The following is a 22,956-nucleotide window of genomic DNA, read 5'->3' as shown; positions in this document are numbered from 1 at the left end:
GACCATGGCAAACAAATAATGACTGCTAAAACTCAGAGGAAATCAATTTAGGAATGAAGGATATAGTGATTGTGAGAAAAATTTCAGAACTGTTTTGGCATAATGGAGAAAAACACTAAATTTAATGGCCTTCAAAAGATTTCCAAATGTTCTTGGTTCCAATTTATGTATAGAAAATAGAATAGCATTTCTGTAGACCCTCCCTTCTAAAGATGAACTTGCACTTGCAGTCTAAAGTATTTGAAATTTTTAATTTCAGCAGCTCTGAAGACAGCTGTCTCAATATTTTCTGACCTGCGCATTCATTAATTAAATGTGCTTTGTGTGCACTTCTCACAGTTTACACAATTAACTGACTGAATGGTCTCCAAAAGGAGAAGGTTGCAACTATCTTTTATGAGATGTTAGACAATCTGCTAGGTCACCCAGCATGGGCTGCCTTCCTGCTCTCTTTCATCCCTTTGGTCTTCCATCACATCAATGGTTAATTGAACATCCATATTTACAGATTACATACACAGACTTCTAGGTAAGCACAGAAAGAACTTTCAAATAAGAATATCACAGGCAATCAAAAAAAGGTATTGAAAACCCCTAAGGATCTATCTAAAGATATATCATAATTTTACACATCCAACACTATCAATCTCCCAACAGGGGAAATAAGTGTGTCTACTCTTTGGCAAGGTGCAGCAGAGTATTTGATTTCCACACTTTGAGGCCTTATTTCCTGAACTCAGAGAGAATCTTGACATTAGGCCACAAATGACTGGCTTCAGGCTCAATTCTTCATGGAAAGGTCCCATAGCAGGGAACCTATCTGCCCATCCCTGCCTACACCCCAAACCAGAAAGGGTTTACACAGGACAACCAGAGGATGCTGAATGTCTAGGCTCCTCCTGCAGAGGAAACGTCTTCATAATTAACATTAGATGAGATTTGGAGTGAGATTCAATGGTCTCAAAGGAGGGGGGAAAGAAGAAAAAAAAAATAAAAGAGAAAATAACTCACAGCCCTGTAACAGTAAGAGAGGGAGGGAGGTGATTTGCTTGCTGTGTGTTTTTCTCAGCTAGATCCTTCAGCCTTCAGCTCCAAAAGAGGGGTTGCCAGGTGACAAAGAGGGGGTGCCAGGTGACAAAGAAGGGGTTCCAGATGACAAAGAGGGGTTGCCAGGTGACAAAGAGGGGGTGCCAGGTGACAGAGCACACGCTCACTCATCTGATGGATTCTCGCGCTCCCTGACCTGGCAGAGCATTTCTTGCCCTTTGTGCCACCTCAACCCCCACCCTGCCCACTCTGCTGTGCCATGATTTATACCCACCAGTGTGCTTTCTGCTGTGCATCTGCAAGTGGGACAGCTTGAAGTATCTCTTGTTGCAGCCAGGATAGGCACACATGAAGGGACGCTTCTCGTTCGTCTCGCTCGCCGACCGCACAATGGTGGGAGCCACCCCGGGCACGCGCCGGACATCCTGCAGAGACAGAGACCTGCTGAGGCCACCTGGGTGCCCTCAGCTTTGGCTTCACACACTCTGGTCACTCAGCACCTCCTCAGCACAAAGAGATATTTGGATAGATCGTACTGCAAACAGGGAATTTTGCTTCATTCTACAGCAACAACCTTAGTGTGCCTTAATCGGTTCTTTGCAGAGCGTTAAAATTATCCAAAGGTGAAGAACGGTGAGCTCTGCTTAGTGAATTCTCTCACCAGTGTTTGTATGAGAGACTGAATGGCCCACACTGACCTCATGTATAACCACACAATGGCAGAAATCCCATTGCCACAGAAAATAGTTTTAAGTTTATACCAAGGTGAGAGGAAAGAGCATGAGCCAGAGGAGTATTGTCACTTTTATTTTAAATACTCATATAAAGCTACAGGACAAGGAAATGGATGTCTTGGATTAACACAAACTGATTAACAACAAAACAAAAACAACTGTCTAGGTGGAGCTGGTGAATAGTTCAGCCTTAATGCATTTTGGCCACTGTCACAATGTTCCATCAAAGACGATCTCCTCCTTCTGGGATAATGAACTTCCTTAAACAAAGTCAACCATTTACTTTTATTCACCCAGCAAAAACCAGCTCAGGACCCTGTTTCTGAGAGCTTGACACTGAATAATGACTTGCTAAACTACACAGAAAAAGAAAAGGAGAAAAGATGCTATCTAAAAGCACAGATGTAAGTTGACAACACAGAGCAAGACAGAAGAGACCGATGCTCTGTAATGACTTTGCCATCAGTTTTAACAAGGCATATCTTTTACAGGGGTATTTAATAATGATATGACTGTCTCAGAAAGGGAGGAAATGAACTCCCATGAATGGTAAGTTCCTCCCAAATATTCACTAATTACTTAGTTATTAAGAAACAATCACATATTTAGTTTTAAGGAAATACATTTGAATCAGTAAAGTTTCAGAAACACATAAAAGCAAAATGTCATCTGACACTTTCATATATGTAGTTATTAGATACAGTCCTGTAGATCTAGATTAGATATGTAGCTATATTAGATATGACCACAGAGACTCCACATGACCAGAGTGATTGGAGCTGGAAGCTGGAAACTGGCCCACGCATTTTGGACCATCCTGAGAAGCTGGTAAGGTAAGTCAGCACAGAAAGGAATGCTACCTTGCAGGCATATTTCAGAAGAAGAGATGAGCAGTTTTAAATTACTGTGCCAGAAAGAAATCTTATGTTAGAGTGTAATGGCTTCAGTGAGGCCAGGACACTTGTGTAAAACATCTCTTGACAACACGGGAAAGCCACAAATGAAGGATGGCTTTACAAACAGCAGTGAAGTAGTGAGTGCACACTGTAAACAGGCAGCAGTTTTGCTTCCCTGTGAAGAATGCCCCACAATACTCACTTGTATGCCTCTAAAGACCCCGTGGGTGTGTATTCTGTACTGGGCCCCACAGCTGTACAACATGGGAGCACTGTGGTTCTCATTTTCATATCCCGCTGTGTGTCTGTAAGCAAAAAGGGAAATAACAAAAAAAAATAAGTATTTTTCAGTACTCAGCTCTACGTGAGAGGTTTCTTTCCTTAAGTCAGTGGTAACATATGCAGAGTTTGCTTTCACAGCCATGATATCCAAGATCAAGTCAAATTCACTAAAGAAAACCTTCTCTGCCTTCATTCACATGGATCTCCTCCCACTGGCACGATGCACTGACTCCATACATACATCTATTAGTATCCATTAAGGCATCCAGGGAAAAAGGAAAAACACAAAAAAAGAAATTGCCATGATTTGAACTCTGATGTATTTCCACAAAGATTTTAGGTAAGAGGGAAAAATTCACATAGCAGCACAAGGGTGTCATGTGCACATGTTCACGTTATTTATCAGTCGAACGTGGGACTGGCTATTGCTAATATCTTTTGGAATGAGCAAAATGCCTCAAGTTTCACATTAAGTGCAGTGGATTTTTGTCAGCACCTCATGACTCAGATATTACCCGATACTACCAAGCAAGTGATGACATTTATAAGAATAGCAGTCATGTACTCATAAACAGAGATTACAAATCAGTGTCTAAACTATTTATCCCATGTATCAGCTTGCAGGATACACTGCGAATTAACCCTTTATAAAAATAAAATTAGAAAAAATAATAGCCTATCCCTTCTAGGTATAAATTTTCACAATAGTTTTATGAATTTGATAATTTTGGTGTGTTTTGGGGTTGCCACAGCCATATGTTTTGTCTAATTATGCTCTTCAAAATCCTATGTTCTCCTCCTGTCCTGAATGTTGGGACACTTCTGTGTGTCCTGTTTGCAGCCTTCCTAATGCCAGAACCATGTAAACACATTTTAGGTCTAACTTTTGAGCAAGTATGTTACATTATCACTTGTAGAAGTACACATTGGCAATGGTAAGTGTACATGTTTTGCACAGCAGCAGAAATTAGAAAGCCCAGAACAAAACCCCAGGGCACACAGCTAGGGACAAAGATGGATATGTAGGATGTTATCCCAGTCTTTGCCAAATGCTTGCAATAGCAATTTGAAGGGGTCCCTGAGGTCCAGACTCTCATTTCAATGGTCCTTCCTTTCCCTTCACTCAAAGTTCATGTGCAGAGTAGAATTACAAGGAAGTTTTAAACCTCTTAAGTGATTTGCAGAGCAGGCAGTGGAGCTGGAATGTGGGACATGCCTAAAGGGTTTGTGAGCCTGGCTGCAGAGGAGGGGAGCAGTGCCTGAGCAGCTCTGCCTGCACAGGCTGGGCTGCACCCCTCACCACTGGCACGTCTGGCAGGCTGCCCCTGGCTGAGGTGTTCTCTGAGGTCAGCTCCTTCACTGCCCTACAGTGCTCACTTCAAATCCTGGCTCCACCAGCCTGTTTAAATCAAAGGCTGCATCTTTTGGGAAGGTATGCTCTGCTTATTTCAATTTTAATTCAGTTTTAGGGTGATCGTAATGAAATAAGTTATGGGGGGTGGCAAGAAAGCATCTCTGTTCTGTAGAAATATCTGTAATAATAGATAAAGAAGACACTGATTTAAATGGATTAAATCTGATTAGCTGATTTAAATGGATTAAACTATACTGTAGACATGCATTATGCCCAAATAAATAGGGTCTCCTCTCTGCTCAGAGCACACAGATGGTCTTTTGCAACCTAATTCAAGTAACAAATTGCCATTTGCTATCACCATTTGATCAGCACAATTCCCTACCAACATCAAATTAAAATTTTCCTCTCTGTTTAAAGGTAGCAAGTCTGTACATGTCAAAAAAAAAAAAAAAAAAAAAAAAAAAAGCTGGGAAGAGGGGTGTCGAAATCCCCCAACCCATGGTGATACCCATGTTGATCACAAATTACACAGTGCACTTTGAAACAGGAATGGAATGGAATGGGAACCACCATTGATAAGGAGGAAATTCTGCAGCAGGAGCTGTTGCTGACCTGTAGCACAGCAGTAAATCAAGGGTAAATGTGAACTTCAGCACTGGTCACCCTGAGTGTGACCTCCCCTTCACGCCTGTCCTAACAACCTTAAACACCACAATAAACAACAGACACAAAGGCTGATAGGAATTCCCAGGACAGAAACTTTGTAAGGAGAAGCAGCAATATGTAGTAAAATCTTATACCATAAAACACAGCCCCACTTTCCCTCCAAATTCTCATGGTTTTTATCTTTCAGTGATAATATTTTTTGTAAGGACCAGTCAGTTCTGAAATAATTCTTCCTGGGAATAAGAGGCAGAACAAAGACCCTGTCTGTGCCCTAAGGAATGGCTGTAAGAATGAGAGGTATCCTCCAGATCTCCACCTCAGTTTTTGTTGAACAGTTAGGAAGCCTTCCTCAGCAACCAGCCTTTTACATATTTCCTCCCCTTATTTCTAGCTATACTTCACTAAAACTGCACATACAACTGCAAAGCCATGAAGATCAAAACCTGCTTTCTGAGCCCCTTGACCCATAATATTCTAAGTCCTTAACCATCTCCCTAGGAGAGATGCTTTAATAACCAGGAGCCCTATTTCCTATTTTACATTGGGCACATTTCCATCAGCATTGGCTGGTACTCAGCATGGCCATATGGCTGCTGACAGCAAAATGGATCATGAGAGATTTCTTGGTTAAAACACTGTTTACTCATTATGGAGCACTGTGGAATAATCTGACCTTTGGGGAGATAGAAATTAGCAGGTGGATATTCCTTCCAGTCAGTGAGAAACTGGAACACTGAAGGAGGAGTTTTCACAAACTCTCCCTACACGGCTGCTCTCTTGAAGTCCAGCCTTCACTCTGCATCCATGGTAACATCCTGGGGAAATAGAGTTCTTTCCCTTCCAGCCTCTTCACTCCATACTTTAGCCATGATTTATGCCACAAAGTGTACATCACAGTTGGCACAGTTGGCTTGTTTCATATGGCTGCAGTTTATATGCTACAATAAAGGCAGGGATAGGAGAACAGATACGAATCTAAATCCATTATTAAACTCAAACACCTGCTTTATTGCATGCAAGAGATAATGCAATGCCACATACACGAGGAATACAAGTGACTGGTGAATTTATACCTGCAGTACATTAACTAAATGGAAATCTCCAGAGGGTAGCACAGTCCTTAACTTTCATCTTTTCTAGTCAGTCACTCTGTGTTAAAGTAGGCAAAGAGACAATGCTTAATAAACTCAGCTGAATTAACCAAAGAAGAAAAAAAATGCCAGAAAAAAATCCCCACTAAGGCCCAGAGTCACACTTAGGAGAGACACTAGACTGATCCCTCCTCAGGTCCTAAAAGGACTCAATACTAAGCACGACCAGATGCAGGCAAACTGCCCTGCCAGGATCCAACAAAATTTTTGGCTGAGCAAGGGCTGAAGGATTTGGCCTCACAGTCCAGCTCTGCCATTATTTGTAAATATACAACTCCCTTTAACTTCAATCAGAACTGCTCAAAGCCAGAAATGGACTGTAAATATTTAGAGCTTGGGTTAGTTGGTGAAAATAGGACTCAGTGTATTTTGTTCTTTGGATCTAGACAGCCAGAGCTGGAAACACAGCCATAAAATGTAATTCTAGATAACTGGGAAACAAAGGCTGATACTCACAAAGGAAGAGCTCTGTGCTGTAGAGTATTTAGAAGAACTTGCATTTACCATTAGCCCAGCAAATCCTTAACACTCGCAGAGTAGCTCTTTTAAAATGATTAATCTCGGAGTTGTACAGATTGTACAGAGATTAATAAAAATGAAGGGTTTACAGATGAGAATGTGTGATGAAAAACAGAGCAGCTTTAGAGAGTTGTATCAATCTAAGTGGTTATAAAAAAAAAGCTCATAAAAGATGACATTCTAATCTGAATATTTCAAAAAAATAATCAAGCTGCAATTTCTCTCTCACACCATTTTTACTTTGTAAAACTGAAATTGCCTGTCCAATGTATAAAGCAGCTACAACTTAATCTGAAGAGTTAAGCTTTTTATTATTATTTCATAAACCAAAAAAGGGAAGCTTTAGGACACACTGAGGAGAGCTAGAAAATTTCAGATGAAATGTGAATACACATTGATTCATGAGATTCAGACTTGGAAGAATAAAAAAAAGCCAGAAAGCAAGATTACATAAAACAGGCACCACATTAAGCTTCAATTTAATTGTGTTTCACTGCAGGAACAGGAATTTTAGGGTTTAGAAACAGAGCCAAAAATGAGGCAAAGTGAGGGTGTGGGCTAGTCCTGTTGATAACAGAACATAAAGGAAGAGAAGTAGAGTTAATTCCCTCTGCTAAAATATTTACCATCTTAGCACCCTGGGAAAAATATGTATGGAGACAGAAAAAGATCCTGATTAGTTATATAGAAGACCCTGTTTCTGCCTGGTTTTTGTCTAAGACTACTATGGAGAGTGGAGTAAGAAGCTGCATTTGTATTTGCCTTTCCAAGGCAAAGGAATATTAAAAATGCAATTTCACAGATTTGAGCCTTTCTGCTGTCCTCAATGGGAGAATCAACTGGCTAATGAAAAGAAGGCTCTAAACTTTCAGGGGACCTTCAATAGTCTTACTTTGGTTTGAGATTTTTTACCATGGACCTGAGTGGAATCAGGATTTCACCAAACTCTTCCCTTCAGAATAAGACCATCAGCTGTCAGTGGGAAAGGATAAATTCCATATTAGAGATTGGAGGCTATAGCCCATTTCCAGCTCATCCTGATTGCAGAGCTGTGGAGTTGGTCCCCGCCCCAGAGCTGAAACCAAAGTTTTGCACCTCCAAATTTTACTAATAATACCACCAAAACTAAACAGAAAAACCTTTTCAAACTACTCCTAAACAAGAAAGGTTTTCCCTGCCTTGTTTCAGATGTGGTTTTAATACAGAGATCATACCTAATATACCTTACAGTGAGCCTGAGAAAACAGCCAATTTCCAATAAATACCAATTTCCATGGAACATGCTGAGCATTTAACATCCAAGCAAAACTAAAAGAGGAAAACCAAAATGTTGTCTGGTTCTATGCCTGACTTCAGACAACTGTTAGAAATATGGATCAAAGCTTTTTATTCAAGCAGCTGAAGAGAAAACTACATTGAGTCTTGCTGTTGGGAATGTAGCCACACTTCTTGTCTACCATGCTGTATCACTTCCTGCATGGTATCACTTATTTCCATGTCACTTTTACACTTAACTCATCAAAATATAAAGGAGGGTTTTATAGCCCTGAGATCTTCCTCTAGAACCACTATGGAAGGAAGCAGTGGTTTTCATATTGGACAAATTAAAAAGCAACACATAAATACGAAGGAGAAACCAATGGCAAAAGTGTCCACTAATGTGGAACATTAATTTTGAGATGTCTGGGACCCACTGACTTTCCTGCAATGGAATAAATCTGATCCCAGCAGCTCCAAACAAAATAACACAAACGAGGAACAAATCATCAGCAAACAGTCTGAGGAGATAAAATCCAGTCCCACAGCGAGGTTCACTGCATTAACTATTAAGCTTTCCTTTCAGATTCTAGAATTTGCCAGTTTGTGAGACAGCTTGCAGACAAGCCAGCCCTCCCTCTCGTCCACCCAAGTTCAGAAGGTGACAGAGGGATGCCTGGACAAAGAAGAAACACAATTAACACACACAACCTCACAAAGTATTCCTCTTCCCTCACATGAGTTGTAAGAGCAACTTGAGTTCAATCAGAGCGCAATCAATTTGGAATTCAGGACCCAAGTGAAAATCTAAAACGCAGATTCAGGTCACTCGGAGTGTATGGTAGCAGTAGTGGGTTGTCTTCTTCTCGAGGGGCAGCTCTTGGCAGAGGGAAAGTCATCTTGGCCCACCAGACATCCTTTTGGTTTGCCAGTGAGTAGAAACCCCCAGAACTCATGGCCGCAGCCTTTTATATCTGCTTCCCTTTTGGCACCACTCTCCCCTTGCCCTGCCAGTCTGTCACAGTGCTGTACTCTGGCAGAAGACAGCACCTCATTTCACTTCAGATGTCTCTCTTCACCATTCAGCAATGGTTGGCCAGGATCTCTGTTCCACACCTTTCACTGCCCACCTCTGCCTTCCTCTCAGGCTGTGCCTTCCACAAATTCCTGATGCTTATACCTACTGAAAGCACTCAGACCAAACTCCACTGATACCTAGAAACTTCTTGCTCTCAGTTCCAGCATCCAGTATTAAAATATCCGTGAACAAAAAAGCACTCATGGAAAATAGTCTTCCATGGCCTTAAAGCCACAGGCTGAAGCAGGCCCTGAGCAGGTAAAACCACTCAAGAGTTCAGATGCCAGGCTCTTGCTGCTGCTGCCACTCAAGTTCATAAGCTTGCAGCTCAGCAGGAATGATTTTCACAGCTTTGGCCACCTGACAGCAATATTTTCCCAATTTCAAACTTTTAACCTGGGTTGAGAGGATTCTGGAGCTGATCACTCAAATATTGGCTCTTTACAAGAGCTAGAACCAGGATGCTCTCAGATAAACTGCTAGACAGCTTCAGCACAGAAACTTCCAGCTAGCTCTACCTAAATTGCACTGCAAAAGCTTTATTTCAGTCTGTTAAACTTGTGCTGAACAGGAACCCAGAAAAGCAAGCTACTGACCTGGTCTGCTGTCAAGTATAAAGTGTGTGACCCATAAGCTTTATATAACTGTAGAGTTCTCTAACTATTTGCAGAACTTACTGGCAACGTTTTCTTCCTTCTTACAATGTGCAAAAGTCTCACTGAAGCCAGGAAGAAGTGCTGGGGAGAACTGAAGGCAAGGAGCTAAACAGGACTGTCATCATTGGACAGAATCTAGGAGCTCCATATTTCAACAGGAAGATTGACTCCAAAATTCTTAAATTACAACTACAAGATTGAGAAAAGCATCTGAAACACTAAACGCCTGGGAATCACTTATGAACAGTTCATATATTTTAAAGATGTAAATCTTGGGAAGAATACCTAATGTTCATGGCAACTGAGATTGGAGGTACTGTGTATTGTAACTCTCAGCCAGAAAAGACAGATAACTATTTTGGCTCATATTACCAGTGATGAGGCTATGTCTAGCACTGATTTTCCACAGATTCTACAATCTTGGCCTATACCAAAACTTTCAGCTTTGTTTTACCATAGATCATTCATCTTGATTCTTTCCCCCTTTTCATGCATCCTAGGTCACATACTTTACACTGCTAACAGTCTGACTCCTGGACAAGTTAGAAGCCATTTATTTTGTTCAGTACTCCTTTAATATTTCTATTGTAACTTTTTTTTTTTTTTTTTCACTGAGTTCCCCAAAGAATAACCTCTTCCTTGCTTTAATAACTTGGACCTCAGTCAAGGTTGATGTGTTTCTCCATTTTTTCAGGATATTTTCTTCAGAAGAGACAAAACAGTGTCTAATATTGCAATGACTGATCTTTAAAGGGTACTGTTTCAAGAGGAAATCAAAAAAACTTAGGAAAGAAAAGTAGGAAATAGTCTTTTAAAAAGAGGGGATAGGCAGCAAAGACAGAGAACTGTACACAACTGTAGGATTTGGGGATCTTCTCTAACCAGAAAAAACCTCCTTGACGGATTTCTTCAGGCTCAGCTCCCTTGCTCACTTCAATGCAGATAGTTTACTACACTGCTCCCTCTAACCTTCAAACACCATTGGTTTATGAGCTACAAAGGAGACCCATAATATTTCTTTCCTTTATCGCAGTACAGCAGTGTACACAAAGTCCATCTCGAACAAGATTTTCACATCTGTGGACAACTGCATGAAAGCACAGATCTGTGCAGGCTTTTATCAGCCTCTCCTGCTGTTCCCTTGAGATTGCACACGCTTGGACACTGAGAACATCTCGAAGCTGGCAATACCTGCCTTCAGTGGGGGAGTTTTCAGAGCCAGCTATCTCCTCAGAGCAGTGAATTATCCGCTCTGAGCAGAGCAGGCAACCTGTGGCTTTCCCTTGGCTGAAATCAAAAGGCGTCTGCCGCTCACGGATGCGCCGAGGCGAGGATGCTCCGGCCCCGGGTGCATCGGGGATCCCCAGCCCCGGCAGAAGCGGGGGCGGCGCCGGGCAGGGTGGGTGCGGAGATGGAGGCAGCGGCCCCGGAGCGCTGCCCGCCGCCCCGGCGGGGCCCCGCGGCGCCTCGGAGCCTTCCTGCCCGGCCGGCCGCAGGAAGCCCCGCGGGGGAGGCGGGCCGGAGCCTCTTCCCGGCAGGTGGGAGGGCGACAATGGCCGGGAGGAAGGAAGCCGGGAGGCGGCCGGGCCGGGACACAGGACGCGGAGCCCGGCGAAGGCAGGGAAAGGGAAGAGGGATGGTGGGAAGGGGAGACAGCTCAAGGAGCAGAGGGCGAAGCGGCCACAGCTGCCCCTGCGGGAGGGCCGCGGGCAGCGGGAGCGGGCACAGCCCTGCCCTGCCCTTCCCGGTGCCACCGAGCCCCGACACACCCAGCGCCGGGCTCCGCGGGCACGGCCGGCACCCGGCCCTCCGCTCAGGCTGGGACAAGGATCATCAGAAACAAGCCACAGCCAGGTGACGAGCCACCCTCAGGACCGGACAGTGTGTTTTTCGTGCAAGTGACCGGATTCAAGAAATCCAAGATAAAGTTAGCTCAGTAATGCAGCTTCAGTAGGGCAACAGGTTAGAAGAAAACAAAGCTCCTTACCCTTTCAGTGTGGATCCCAAGTTCATTTGATTCCACGTCATGCATTCAAGCTGTGAGGTCATCTGGTATAAATTGTCACTGTTGCGAAAAGATGTAGGATTAGGACTAAAATTGCAGCTATCAAATAAAAACTAAAAAATCTGAATGTCAACAATTTCTTTGGTATTTGTTTTAAATATATAACAGTAGAAAGTGGATTTATTTTATATAATCATCTTTTTCGATGCATTATGAGTTTTTAAAAATAAAAGGAAATAAAAGAAAAGAAAATCTGTCGCTGGAAAAGACACTTTGAATGTGAAAGTGTGACGATTTGTACAGAGCTGGAAATAGAAACATAAAACTTTTTCCTTCCCGAAAAATAATATCCGATATTGACACATTGAAATGAATGAAACGAATACAAGCAGCCCGGCGGGGTAACGCAAAGGATTATTTGTTTTAAAAAGTCAAATCTGTTAACTGTTTTAACCAGGAGCGTGAGAGACCACGTGGGTAATGGAGTGAAACAGCTATCGTGACTCGTGATGGATGTTGCTACACCGAGGGGCTTGACAAGCAGGAGAAAAATGGAGTGGCTGGGCGATAAACGAAGCTCGCCGCTGGATCAGGCTCTTTCCCCGCCGCTGCACACCGCGGGCAGCCCGGCTGCAGCCGCGGCTTCCCCGCTCCGCTCTCCGCTCGCAGCGGCGGACGCGGGCGGTGCTGAGGGCGGCGGGAGGCGGGCACGGAGCCTCGCCGAGCCCCGGGAGCGCTCTCCCGGCAGGACAGGTCCCCGCGGGGCCGAGGAGGTGCCGCGGCCCGGGCAGGCTCCCCCGGGCCGGGCTCTCCCCGCAGCGCAGCTCCCGGCGAGCGAGGGCGCGGTGCGAGCCCCCCGCCCCTCAGGCGGGCGGGGTGATGGATGCCGGGGAACCGCCGCTCACAATAAACGCAAGTCTCCCCGCTGATTAATTACACCTAAATTCGCTGGATTTACGCGGTGAATTTATATCGTTTTGTTTCTAGGAGACGGCATTTTTTTCTTTTTTTTTTTTCTTTTTTTAATTTTTTTTTCGTGGCAGGTAGAAGCGACCTAAAAAAGCCAGAATCTAGTGGGAAGCTTTTGCATATAAAAACAAATTAAGTGACTTCAATCTCGAAGTATGCGTAATATCATTTGTCAGTATCACTGGATGCTATTATTCATTAGTGTGTCTGAAGTGCTATTATGCTACTACAATGTCCTGCATATCAGCTCAGGAATTGTTAAACTCTCCTGCAGTTTCCCCATTTGCAATAGCAGTCCGTGCTGGTCTGTGCCAACTACGTATTGCAATTCCACGAATTCTTCCTGTAATGCTGCTGTAATTAATTCCTCCAGGACCCTGATTTTTATTAGAAGTGCCCGCCCGATGCATTTACAGCAGGAGATTTCCCTTTAACTTTCTTTCCCTTGACAGTTCATTTATAAGAGCCTCCCCCACAATATCCACTTTTTCCCCTCCTTTGCTTTTTCATAAAGCAATACACTTATTCATCTTGTCACAGCTCGCGGCCACTGTATTCCGTGCCGCCCTTGGGTGACAGTGTCCGAGCCGCGGCGCCCCGGCGCCGCCGCCGCTCTCGGGGCGCCCGCCCGGCCAGAGGCGCTCCCCGGCTCCGCTCCCGGCTCCTCAGCGCCGGCCGCGGCTCCCCGGCGGAGCCCGAGCTGCCTCCAGCCTCCGAAGGGGGCCCGGAGTGGCTCTGGGGCAGGCTGCGCGTCCTGGGAAGCGCTGCGAGAGGGGATGGGAGCAGAGCTCCGCTGTTTGCGCTACACCCCGCTCTGTCTGCCCCGTTTGGTGTCCCTGAACGGGGAGAGACCCTGAGCCCTCGCCCCACCTTGTCCTCCTGCTGCGGGGGGCTGGAGCCGGGGACTGAGTGCGGGGGGAGAAGGTGCCCGGCTCGGCCCGGGCCCCACAGCAACCCGGGCGGCGGCGGAGCCGAGCCGGGCCGCGTTCCGGATTCCGGGCACGTCCCGAGTGAGCCGCGCCCCGGAGCGCGCACCCCTTGCCACGGGCTGCACGTGGGGTCTGAGCCATCTCTGCAGCCGACAGCGGCCAAGGGGAGACATTTCTGTGCTGAGCCACGGAGCTGCGAGGTTCTCACCTCGAAAAAGCCGGAGGGAATTGCCGGAGCTTTGGCTAAACCGGCTCTGGGCGGGAGGCAGGTGGACACCGCCGGGCGTCGCGCCCCTTAAGCCCGGAGGTAAGAACGGCCCGTCCGGTCGCCGCTTGCCCGGGGGCCACCGGACAGTCTCGGATTAAACATCTCACATCTGACACGTGACGGAGAACAGGACGTCCCTAGCGCCATTTACACCTCGCCGTGGTTTATTATTGACGGTACCGTGAGATGATCTCATGGAACCAAACAACTCCGCTCAAAATCTCGGCTTTTGATGGGGTTTGAATGAGGAGGAGGAAAGCAAGGTCTCCAGGGATTTGCCTGCGCTGATTCCAATCTGAATCCTTGGCCCTTCGAGCGGCCACAAAGAAGACACTAAAAATAACTTATTTTCATTACAAAGATGCTTTTAAAGAGAAACGAGAGGAAGGGGGGAGGGGACATTTCTACAACGGGGATTAATGTAAGTTGGAGTGAAATAAAAGGAAGTCAACGCTGAGCAAAAAGGGAACTTAAAAGGAAACCAGTAGTAGATCATATAGAGTTTGTTTTGGCCTGCACTGCAGTATTACCGAGTTCTTGACCTCTGCACAGAAAGAGCTATAATCCGAACCGAGACTCCTCCACTTTTAAAGTCTTTGCAAGTGTGACTCACAGTAAATTTTCAACATCGAGCATGTTTACTACATTTAACAGCGCGAGGTAGAAAAGTTCACATCACCATTTTAATGGACCCACAAACCCTTGCTTGCGATGTGCGCGCGTTTGTCACCCGTGTCCAGCTACCAGCCACAGGCAGCGGGCCGGGCCATAAACAGAGAGCAAGCAGTGGCCGGGGCGAGGGATTTCAGAGACAGTTTTGCTCCCAGCCTAAGAACTACGATCTTCCAACCGTTTTTTTTTTTTTTCCCCGACTTTGCCGGGAGAGAAGGAGAGGCGCTTGACCCCCGAGTGCCTCCGCACTGCAAACGGGCTGGACCCTCCTGCCCACGCCCACTCGCGACCCGGGCTGGGGCCGGGCTCCGGAGGGAGCCGGAAGAGTCCCTCGCACCCTGCTGGAGAGATGGCGATGAGGGGGAAGCGGGAGCATCGGGTGGAGGTGACCCCCACTGCATCCTCTCCCCCTGCTCTGTCCCTCCACCTCCGCCCGCCGAAGCATCGCCCCTCGGGTCCTGCTGGACGCGGCGGAGCCGGAGGGATGGCCGTCCCTCCGAGGCGCTGCAAGGCGGAGCGGACCCGCAGCTTCGGCTGGGGTGAGTGGGCGAGGGACCACAAACCAGCGCTACTCAGGCGTCCCGGGAGACGCAGAGAGGAGGCGGTGCAAGGAAACACCGGCCGCCGCACCCCGCCGGGGATAGAGGCAACACCATCTCCCATTCCCCACCTCGTCTTCTCCACCACAATCCCTCCCTGTCCGCTGCTAAAGGCGAACGGATGCTCCTGTTGTCCCCAGCCAGTGTGGGGACCACAAATCCCCCATTCCGGGGCTGAGCACCGTCCCCCGAGCGCTCCCGGAGCGCCCCGCGCCACCGGGCGCGCAGCGGGCGTGGGCATGATCGCCTGCTCCGGCACTCGGATGTGGCAGCCGAGCAATCACTTGACGAAGCAAGAGCTGTCGAACTTGACCTGAACTGCGAAAAACAAAATAAATCTTCAAGACGGAGGTGCGGAATAAATACGGTCTTGAAAAAAAAAAAAAATCATAAATAATCGCCATTTTGCCAAATCTAGATGAATGGATAAGGACAGCGCGGTTGTTTTCAGGGCATTGGCGATGTGGCAAATGAGTCCCGCCCGTTTCTGTACCGCAACGACTCATCCGCTTTCCTGACCACATTTTCCAGGCGGTTTTGAACGTGTTCAACAAGGGACAAGGAGAGGCCGCGCCGAGCTCCGCCACCTGCGCGGGCCTCGCTGCGGGAGCAGGATTTGTACGGCTGGGGCTGCCCCCGACGTGGAACAAGCGCTGCCTCGCTTACACCCCCACACATCAGTATTGGCTCCTGAGAGGTTTAAAGGCTTAAATCCTTATCTTACTGGAGTGAGCCGTAAACCTCCCAGGGAGCAGGGCAGGATCAAGGCTGAGGTCGGGAGGAAATCGCTCCCCGTGGCGCAGCGCTGCCCACCCGCGCCGGGTGCGGGTCCCCAAGCGCTGGGCGGGAGGTGGCCGCCTTAGGAAGGCGACCTCTGTCCTCACCCCTGCCTCAGCGGAGGCACATGGAAGAGAGAGCTCTCGACACTATCAGCATTCTCCTATCGGATTCACACCTGCAGGCGCTGCCGCTTCCAGGAGCGGGGCGAGGGCGAGCCCCGGGGCCCAGGGGGACTGGGGAAGGCGGCGGCTGCCCGCGGCCGCTCGGAGCTGCCCTCCCCAAGCCTCCTCCAAACCATATTTATAGATTTCCCTGCGCGGGGAGCAATCTCTGTCTCTTCAGCGCAGGAGTTCGCCCCGCCAATTATTCTGCGAGCTAATCTCTCTGGATAGGCTTCTTTCCTTCCTTCATTACCTCATTCCCTCCTTCCCTTGACGTCAACTCACGTTCATTAGCGAAGTGGCTTCTGGAAGTGACAGAATTTTGTTGTCTCACGTCCAGTGTCGATTAATCTGAGGTGATACGACTAGCCTACAAGAGGAGCCGCTCGCGGCTTCCTTCGCAGAGGCACATTGTTTTGTGTGCGAGAGTTACTTAGCAACTCCAAGATACGGGACTGGCTCCAAGTTCACAAAAAGTTGAGGAATAAATTTTGGGGAACTTCTTTTACTCACTAAGCACGCTGTAAAACTCCAACGCCCAGCCCCCATGTCAGACCGAAAAAAAAATAATAAAACCAACCGGGAAGCTGCTCTTGCCACGGGCCCGTCTATTGGCAAAGAGATTTCGTTGCTTGCAGCAAAGTTCCAGGCGCACCTTTCCCCCAGCAAGGAAATCCGATAGGTTTATTGCCCCGATTTCAATAAATAGCCACCATGCAGGCCAGTTCCCATCGCTCCTGGGAGCCACGGAACTGCTCTTGGCCTGCGAGACGCAGCCCTTGGACGGAGCTGAGTTTTAGTTGCCTGTACCGCGCTGTGCCCATGGCTGCTGCTCGCCAGCCGGCACTCCCACACCTTCCCGGCCTCGGGCAAGGGCTCCGGGGCTGCGGGGACCCCGAGAGCCAGGACCGGAGAGGAGGCGTCGGGCTCACCGGGCTGCCCCAAGCGCTTCCCCCCGCTGCGGTTAAGGGCAAACCCCAAATTCATTGCACCGGCGGGCTACGGGACAGGCCCAAGGAGTGCGGCGAGCCCGGCTCCCGTTTCCCCGAGGCGGCCGCACCTGCTGCCGGAGCGCGGCCCCGCCGGGATGCTCTGCCGGAGCCGAGCGGCGCTGCCGGGCCCCAAGCCCGGCTCGGGAGGGCGAGCCGGCCGGGAAACCTCCGAGACACAGCGCGGCCCGCGATGGAAGGAGCCGCATCTTTTTTTCGTTTTGTGGGGGTTTGGAGATGTCATTTTGTTCGGGTTTTTTTGGTTAGTCTCTTTGCTTTTGTTGGCTTTCTGCTTGTTTGTTTGTTGGGGGGGTTGGGGCAGTTTTGCCTTGGTGTGGTTTGGTTTTTACGTGTGAATTTTCTTTTTTTTTTTTTTTTTTTTTTTTTGGGGGGGGGTGTTTTGTCTTGGTTTGGCTTTAATGGCTTTTTTTGGTTTGTTGCGGGTTTTTTGGTTTTTTATGGTTTTGTTTGTTTGTTTGTTTTGGTTTTTTTTTTGAGAAGGGAAAGAATAAATCTGTTTTCTTGCATAAAGGAAAAGCTGCTCGAACGGCATGCGGGGGAGAGAGCGCATCGCAGCAGAAACCCGCGCACAAGGCGAGCAAGCAAAGCTCCCTGCCGGCCGAGGTACCTGTTGTAGGGCGTCCGGAGGAGCAGCGCCTGGCTGCCCGTGCAGCTGTCGGTCGGCGTGTGACAGCCGTACACCGGGGGAGGCACCGAGTACTGCTGGTCCCCTGCGGAGAGAGCAGCAAAGAGTTAATTAACCCTTGCGGCGAGCGGCCACCCCTCCGCTTGAAGGGGTCTCCAGGGCCCCGTCCTGCAGCACCGGGCGGCTCTGTGCCAGGCTGCGGGGGCTTGGGGCGGGTCCCTGCGGCTCGCCAGCCCCCCGACAGAGCCCTTCGGAGGCAGAAATTACCTAGGGAGGGCTGCTGGCTGATGGGGTCCTCGTGTTTGAAGGAGTGGTTGGTGAACTGAGCGGCGGGGTGGGACGGCGTGTGGCCGTAGCTGGGGGTGCCGTCAAAGGCCACGGTGCTGTAACCTGGCGGAGAGAGCACAGCGGGGTTAGCGGGAGCCTCCGCCGGGTCCCTGCCAGCGGCCAGAGGGAGCCACGGCCGCGCACCGCGGGCTCCAAGCGCCTCACGTCTGCGGCAGCTCGCCGATCCCCCCGCGGGGAGGCTGCCCACGCTGGGGACAAGGGCAGAGCCAGGCTCCCTGAGCCCCTCTGTCCCCTCTGCCACCGCCCCTCGGCGCTCGCACATCTCTCTGTGCGGGGAGAGCCGTGCCGAGCCCGCGCCCAGGCGTGGAAAGTCGGAAGTCTCGCTCGTGTTTAAAGAGAACAGATCGGCTTCGGTAATAAAACGGATGTTTTCATTAATTGTTGCTCATATTAAAAGTGGAAGATTCCCATCTGCTCAGCGTACTCATCTGGCGCTTCCAATTTAGAAGTTACCCTTTAATCTTGCGCTTTTTTTTATTTTGTTAAGACCGGCTTTCTGAAGAGTCTGCGATAAAGAGGTGGAATATTGCGCGCAAAAATAAAACTCCTCCTTTCAGAGAAAATTGCTCTCCAAAATAATAAACAACCTATTTTGTTTCCTACACCGAGCAGATTCAGATGGAAAGAGACCACCTCTGCTGACCCCGGGCCGGCACAGAATCGTAAATCAGGTGCTTGGACGCCAACTTTCATTAATGACTTGGAGCTGGCTAAACAACTTCAGCTAAAAAAGTAATTACAAAGTAATATTATCTCAGCGGCTTCTCGGCTCATCAGCATTTACTCCGAGAACTAAGCTCCTCCGAGAACCACTCTTAAAAAAAAAAAAAAAAAAAAAAAAGCAAAAAAAAAAGCAAAAAAAAATCCAACCAAAACAAAAACTCAAGAAAACAAAACAAAAAGTCCGACGTGGACAGGGAAAAGAAACCAAAGGGAGTACGAGCACTTTCTCCTTCACAGTCCTCTCCCTTAACCCGCTTATTCCAGCATGGGCATCCCTCACGGACCCGTGTGGGTGAGGCGTGTGGCTGGAGAGAGATTTTGTCACTCGAGAGGGAGCACTCGGGGCTGTTTTCGGGCCCCTGTCTCAGCTCCCTTTCGGTGCCGGGTGCTCTGCGCTGGGCAGGTCTGTGCTTCACCAACGATCCGTAATCACAGCGGGCTTCAGAGAGAATAAAATGGAGAGGCAGCAAAGGGATTCGAATATTGCTTCTCCGTTTTATTCTCTCTGCTGACAGGCTGGGTCCAGAGACACCGTAGGACTTCATTAACCTGCGCGGCTGAGCGGGAGAAATGGAAGGAGCCACAGGGGGAATGAAAATATTCCAGAAGACTTTAAAACCTTCACATTCGCTGTGATTTTAAGTCGGCCCTGAGACTTCAGGGCTGGCATAGGAGCGGGACTGGCCAAATGTCCCTCACATCCCCCTGACCCCAGGAGCAGAGCTCCTTTCGCCGGGACGCGGGCAGCGTTGACAGGCCGGTACCTAACGGGTTCCCATCCCACAGCTGTTCCTCGCTCCGTATCTCCTCCCTCAGCCCTCAGGGTAGAGGCTCAACCTTCTACTCCCTTTTCCCCGTTTCCCTCTGTCTGTCTCTTTTTTAGCTTTCAGAAAATACTGACACTTTCTACGTTACTTTTGGCCCGCCACAGAGTTTCGGTGACCTTCAAAACTCAGCTCGGAGCAGGACGAGGTTTTGGCCGCATTTTCCGGTGTTGCCTGACCCAAAGCTTCAGGAATGCGATAAGAAAGTTGAGTTCTGAACCGAGCTGCCGATAGTGAGGTCTCTTTAATTAGGGCGTTATCAGAAGTAGGCCTGATTAAAATGTGCTGAAAATAATTGAAAGTTGTACATCTGCTGGAGAACGGGGCCCGCTGGAGGCATCCAGTTGTTGGAGGAGCCCAGCTGGATGAAAGAGGCAGGCAAACAAGAAGAGGAAAATTGGGCAGAGGTTTCAAAGCCTTAGTTTCCTACCCCCCACCCCATCCCATCCCAGACTTGGCAGAAATGTCATCACAGAGCCAAGGTAGCGTCTTTCCCACGGTCGGAGGAACCGCTAAAAAAAAAAAAAAAAAAAGAGTTCAACCTTGAGGAGAGCCAAAGCAAGAACATTTTATCCATCCACAAAATAGAAAAAAAAAAAAAAAAAAAAAAAAGGCAAGCAAACGCCTTTGCCGAGTATCCCCTTGCCATAGGAGCCCTCTGTCTGCGTGCCACCGAAAACAGCTGAGCCCCAGGGCTACACGTGCGGGAGGCAGCCCCGAGCCGAAGGGACCCCCCGGCCCGGGACACGGCCCCTGCTCCCGCCACGGCGCCGTCGCCGGGCTCCTGCCGGGCCGGGATGCCCGGGGCTGTGCGGAGGGCTCGGTGCGCCGGCCCCGGCCCGCACAGGTGCGGCTGTGTGCGGGGTCTGTGCGGTGCCTGCGGTGCCGCAGGCGGAGCACGGCCCGCGGAGCGCCGGGCCCGAGGAGAGCCCGGCGTGGGCTCCGTGTGTTGGGGCGTTAAAGGCTCCGTTTCTCCCCGGGGTGGGGAAAACCGGACGCCAGGACGGCGCGAAGTCGCAGCTATTTTGTCCCTCGCTAATTCGAATTTATCTCCCTCGTCCTTCTCTCCACTTTCTTGTCCTTATTTCCGTCCAGCTATTTGGAATCTCCTCCGATGTCTAAAACCGTTTCGCATGTCTTTCAAAGGTCCCCGTCAGAGTCCCTGTCCTGACGGGCTCGGGCCGCTCCCCTCCCGTCCCGCAGCTGGAGCTGGGACCCCGCAGGGCACGCAGCGGCTCCGGGGCCTCGGCAGGGCCGAGCCTCTCCCCAGCTCCAGGGATGCCACCCATTTTCCCAGCCGGGATCGGCAGCACGACCCAGAAGCCCCGCTCTGCTCTTTCCTACATCGGAGCCCGGCGCCGGGCGAACCCATGGGGCAGGGGCCGGGGGTCGAAGGCAGCAGCGGGACCACGACCCGGCACTGCCCGGGGGAGGTCCGCGCTGAACAACCCCTGCCCCTCGCTGCAAGCATCGCCCGGGCCTCGGCCACACCTCGGCGGCCAGCACCGAGCGCGTCTGCCGGCGCCGGCCTCGGCCTCTGCTCTGCCCGACGCCCTGCAGCCCGAATCGCCCGGGCCCTTCCCGGGACGGTCTGTCCCAGCCGCTCTGTGGGTTTGCCCCCGCGGGGCACAGCAATCCCGAGCTGCGGGCTAGGTGCGGGGAACCCCATCCTAAAAGCAGAGAGACCCCGGCCACTCATCCCGCTCCGGCAGGGCCACGCACACTCCGCCGATTCCCCGTCCCCCGAGCCGCGGCGCCCCGGCTGCCCGACTCCCCTCGGTGCCTCGCCCGGGGCCGGGCAGTGCGGGGCAAACCCCGGCACACCACCACTCCGGGGCCAGCTGAAGGAGGGGGAATGAGACCCGCAATGTCTCATGCGATCTCTTCGCACGCTGGGCCCTTTTCCTTTCTTCCTCCCGTTCGCGCCCGCAAATGTTTATACTGCAGGAGCTGGAAGAAAAAGGATTTAGATGCTGACCCGGCGCCACACGCGGCTGACCCATTGCCCGGCCGTTCAACCCTCGGGAGCCTCTCAGGACGGTGCGAACACCGGGGACCGCAGGGAGTTGCGGCGCAGCCGGTCCCGGCCGCGGAGATGCAGACAAGAAACGCCGAGTCGCCCCTGCTTGTGCATTCCACCCGGGAATACTCAGCCCTCCCGAGGTTCGTTCGAAAAGGGGCTTGAAAACACCAGCGTGCGGACAGCCCTTTTCGGATTCTGGAGGGAGTTTGGAGGTTCACCCCCGCCACCACCCCATCACCCCCGAGATATGCAGAGGGAATTGTCTCGGGCCACGGGCTCCAGCTCCATTCCAGGACTTGTGTCGTCTCCGGCCCGAACAAACCTTTGCGAAGGCGAGAGGCTGCTCCAACCCGGGGAGGGGGCCGGGGGGCTCCAGCCCGCCTGGCAGAGCCGCCCGCTGCATCCGCTGCCCCACAGGAGGGGTGGGGGCCGAGCAACTCGTGGCTCCTAAAGCTCCCGGGTGCGACGCGGCTGCCGCACAGGGAGGGAAGGGAGGCACGGCAGGGCTGGCTCGCCTAACCCGGCCCGGCCGCCGCGGAGAAGGACCGGCCTCGGTGTTTACATCAGGCGCGGCCCTGCCGGGCTGAGCGGGCGCCTCCGGGGGCCGTCCCCCGAGCCCGGGGCGCCCGGCAGCGCGGCCCTTACCCTGGTTGCGGATGGCTTGCTGGCTCTCCAAGCAGTTGGGCAGGTAGGGCCCGTTGGGGAACATCCGAGCCTGGCCCGAGGGCGGCTGGCTGGGCGGCGGGGCGCCGAAGGGCCCGTAGCGGCAAGCCCCGGCCGTGCCCGTGAACTGGCCGGAGAAGTGGACGGTGAAGGCGCTCAGGTACTGCTCCTCGTGCGGGTCCGATCCGTTCCAGCTCGGCTCCTGCTTGATGAAGGAGTGCGGCCCCAGCGAGCCGTAGGAGGCCCCCGGGGGAAAGTCCAGGACGGGCGCCCACTGCGCCGCGCTGCTCACCGGCATGGTGCAGTTGCTGTTGCCCGGCAGGGAGGGCACGGAGGGCAGCAGCGCGTTGAGGTCTCGGACGTCGGAGCCCATCTGCTCGCAGACCTTTTGCCTGCCGCCGGGCAGCCAGTCTCCCCCCGGGCCGCACTTGTTCCAAGACACCTGGCCCCTGCCCGCCAAGCCGGAGGCCGGCTCCGGCTGCAGGCACCAGGCCGGCGAGCTCAGCCCTTTGGGGGAAGTTTGCTCCGCGACGCAGCTCCCCGGGTCCAGCCCTGCGGGAGCCGGCAGCAGCGACAGGGCAAGGTTGTTCTCCAGGATCGCCTCCGGGTTTGCACCCGCTCGCAGCGCAGGGCAGGGTGCGGTGTGCGTGCCTGTGTGTCCGCGCGTGTGTCTGTCTGTACGGATGTCCGCCTGTCCGAGCTAGGGGGGCACAG

At 50.8% G+C, this 22,956-nt stretch overlaps 1 protein-coding gene across 7 annotated transcripts in view; it reads right to left on the bottom strand.

Moving 5' to 3' along the window:
* Positions 1 to 22,615, bottom strand: part of WT1 (WT1 transcription factor) — a 33,041-nt gene extending 10,426 nt beyond the window's left edge. For 6 of the 7 annotated variants that reach the window (XM_077783789.1, XM_077783790.1, XM_077783787.1 and 3 more), the window contains exons 1-6: positions 22,225 to 22,615; positions 17,929 to 18,051; positions 17,644 to 17,746; positions 11,631 to 11,708; positions 2,880 to 2,982; positions 1,322 to 1,472 (exon numbers count right to left, since the gene is read on the bottom strand). In XM_077783789.1, the coding sequence (XP_077639915.1) occupies positions 1,322 to 1,472; positions 2,880 to 2,982; positions 11,631 to 11,708; positions 17,644 to 17,746; positions 17,929 to 18,051; positions 22,225 to 22,615 (949 nt within the window). The remainder of the gene's footprint in view (positions 1 to 1,321; positions 1,473 to 2,879; positions 2,983 to 11,630; positions 11,709 to 17,643; positions 17,747 to 17,928; positions 18,052 to 22,224) is intronic. The other variant, XM_077783793.1, reaches the window with a different exon arrangement.
* Positions 22,616 to 22,956: the final 341 nt, after the last annotated feature.

This window comes from Lonchura striata, chromosome 6 (assembly GCF_046129695.1).
Source record: "Lonchura striata isolate bLonStr1 chromosome 6, bLonStr1.mat, whole genome shotgun sequence".
Lineage (NCBI taxonomy): Eukaryota > Metazoa > Chordata > Aves > Passeriformes > Estrildidae > Lonchura > Lonchura striata.
The sequence above is the reverse complement of the archived record's forward strand: the minus strand, read 5'-3'. Positions and strand labels throughout refer to the sequence as shown.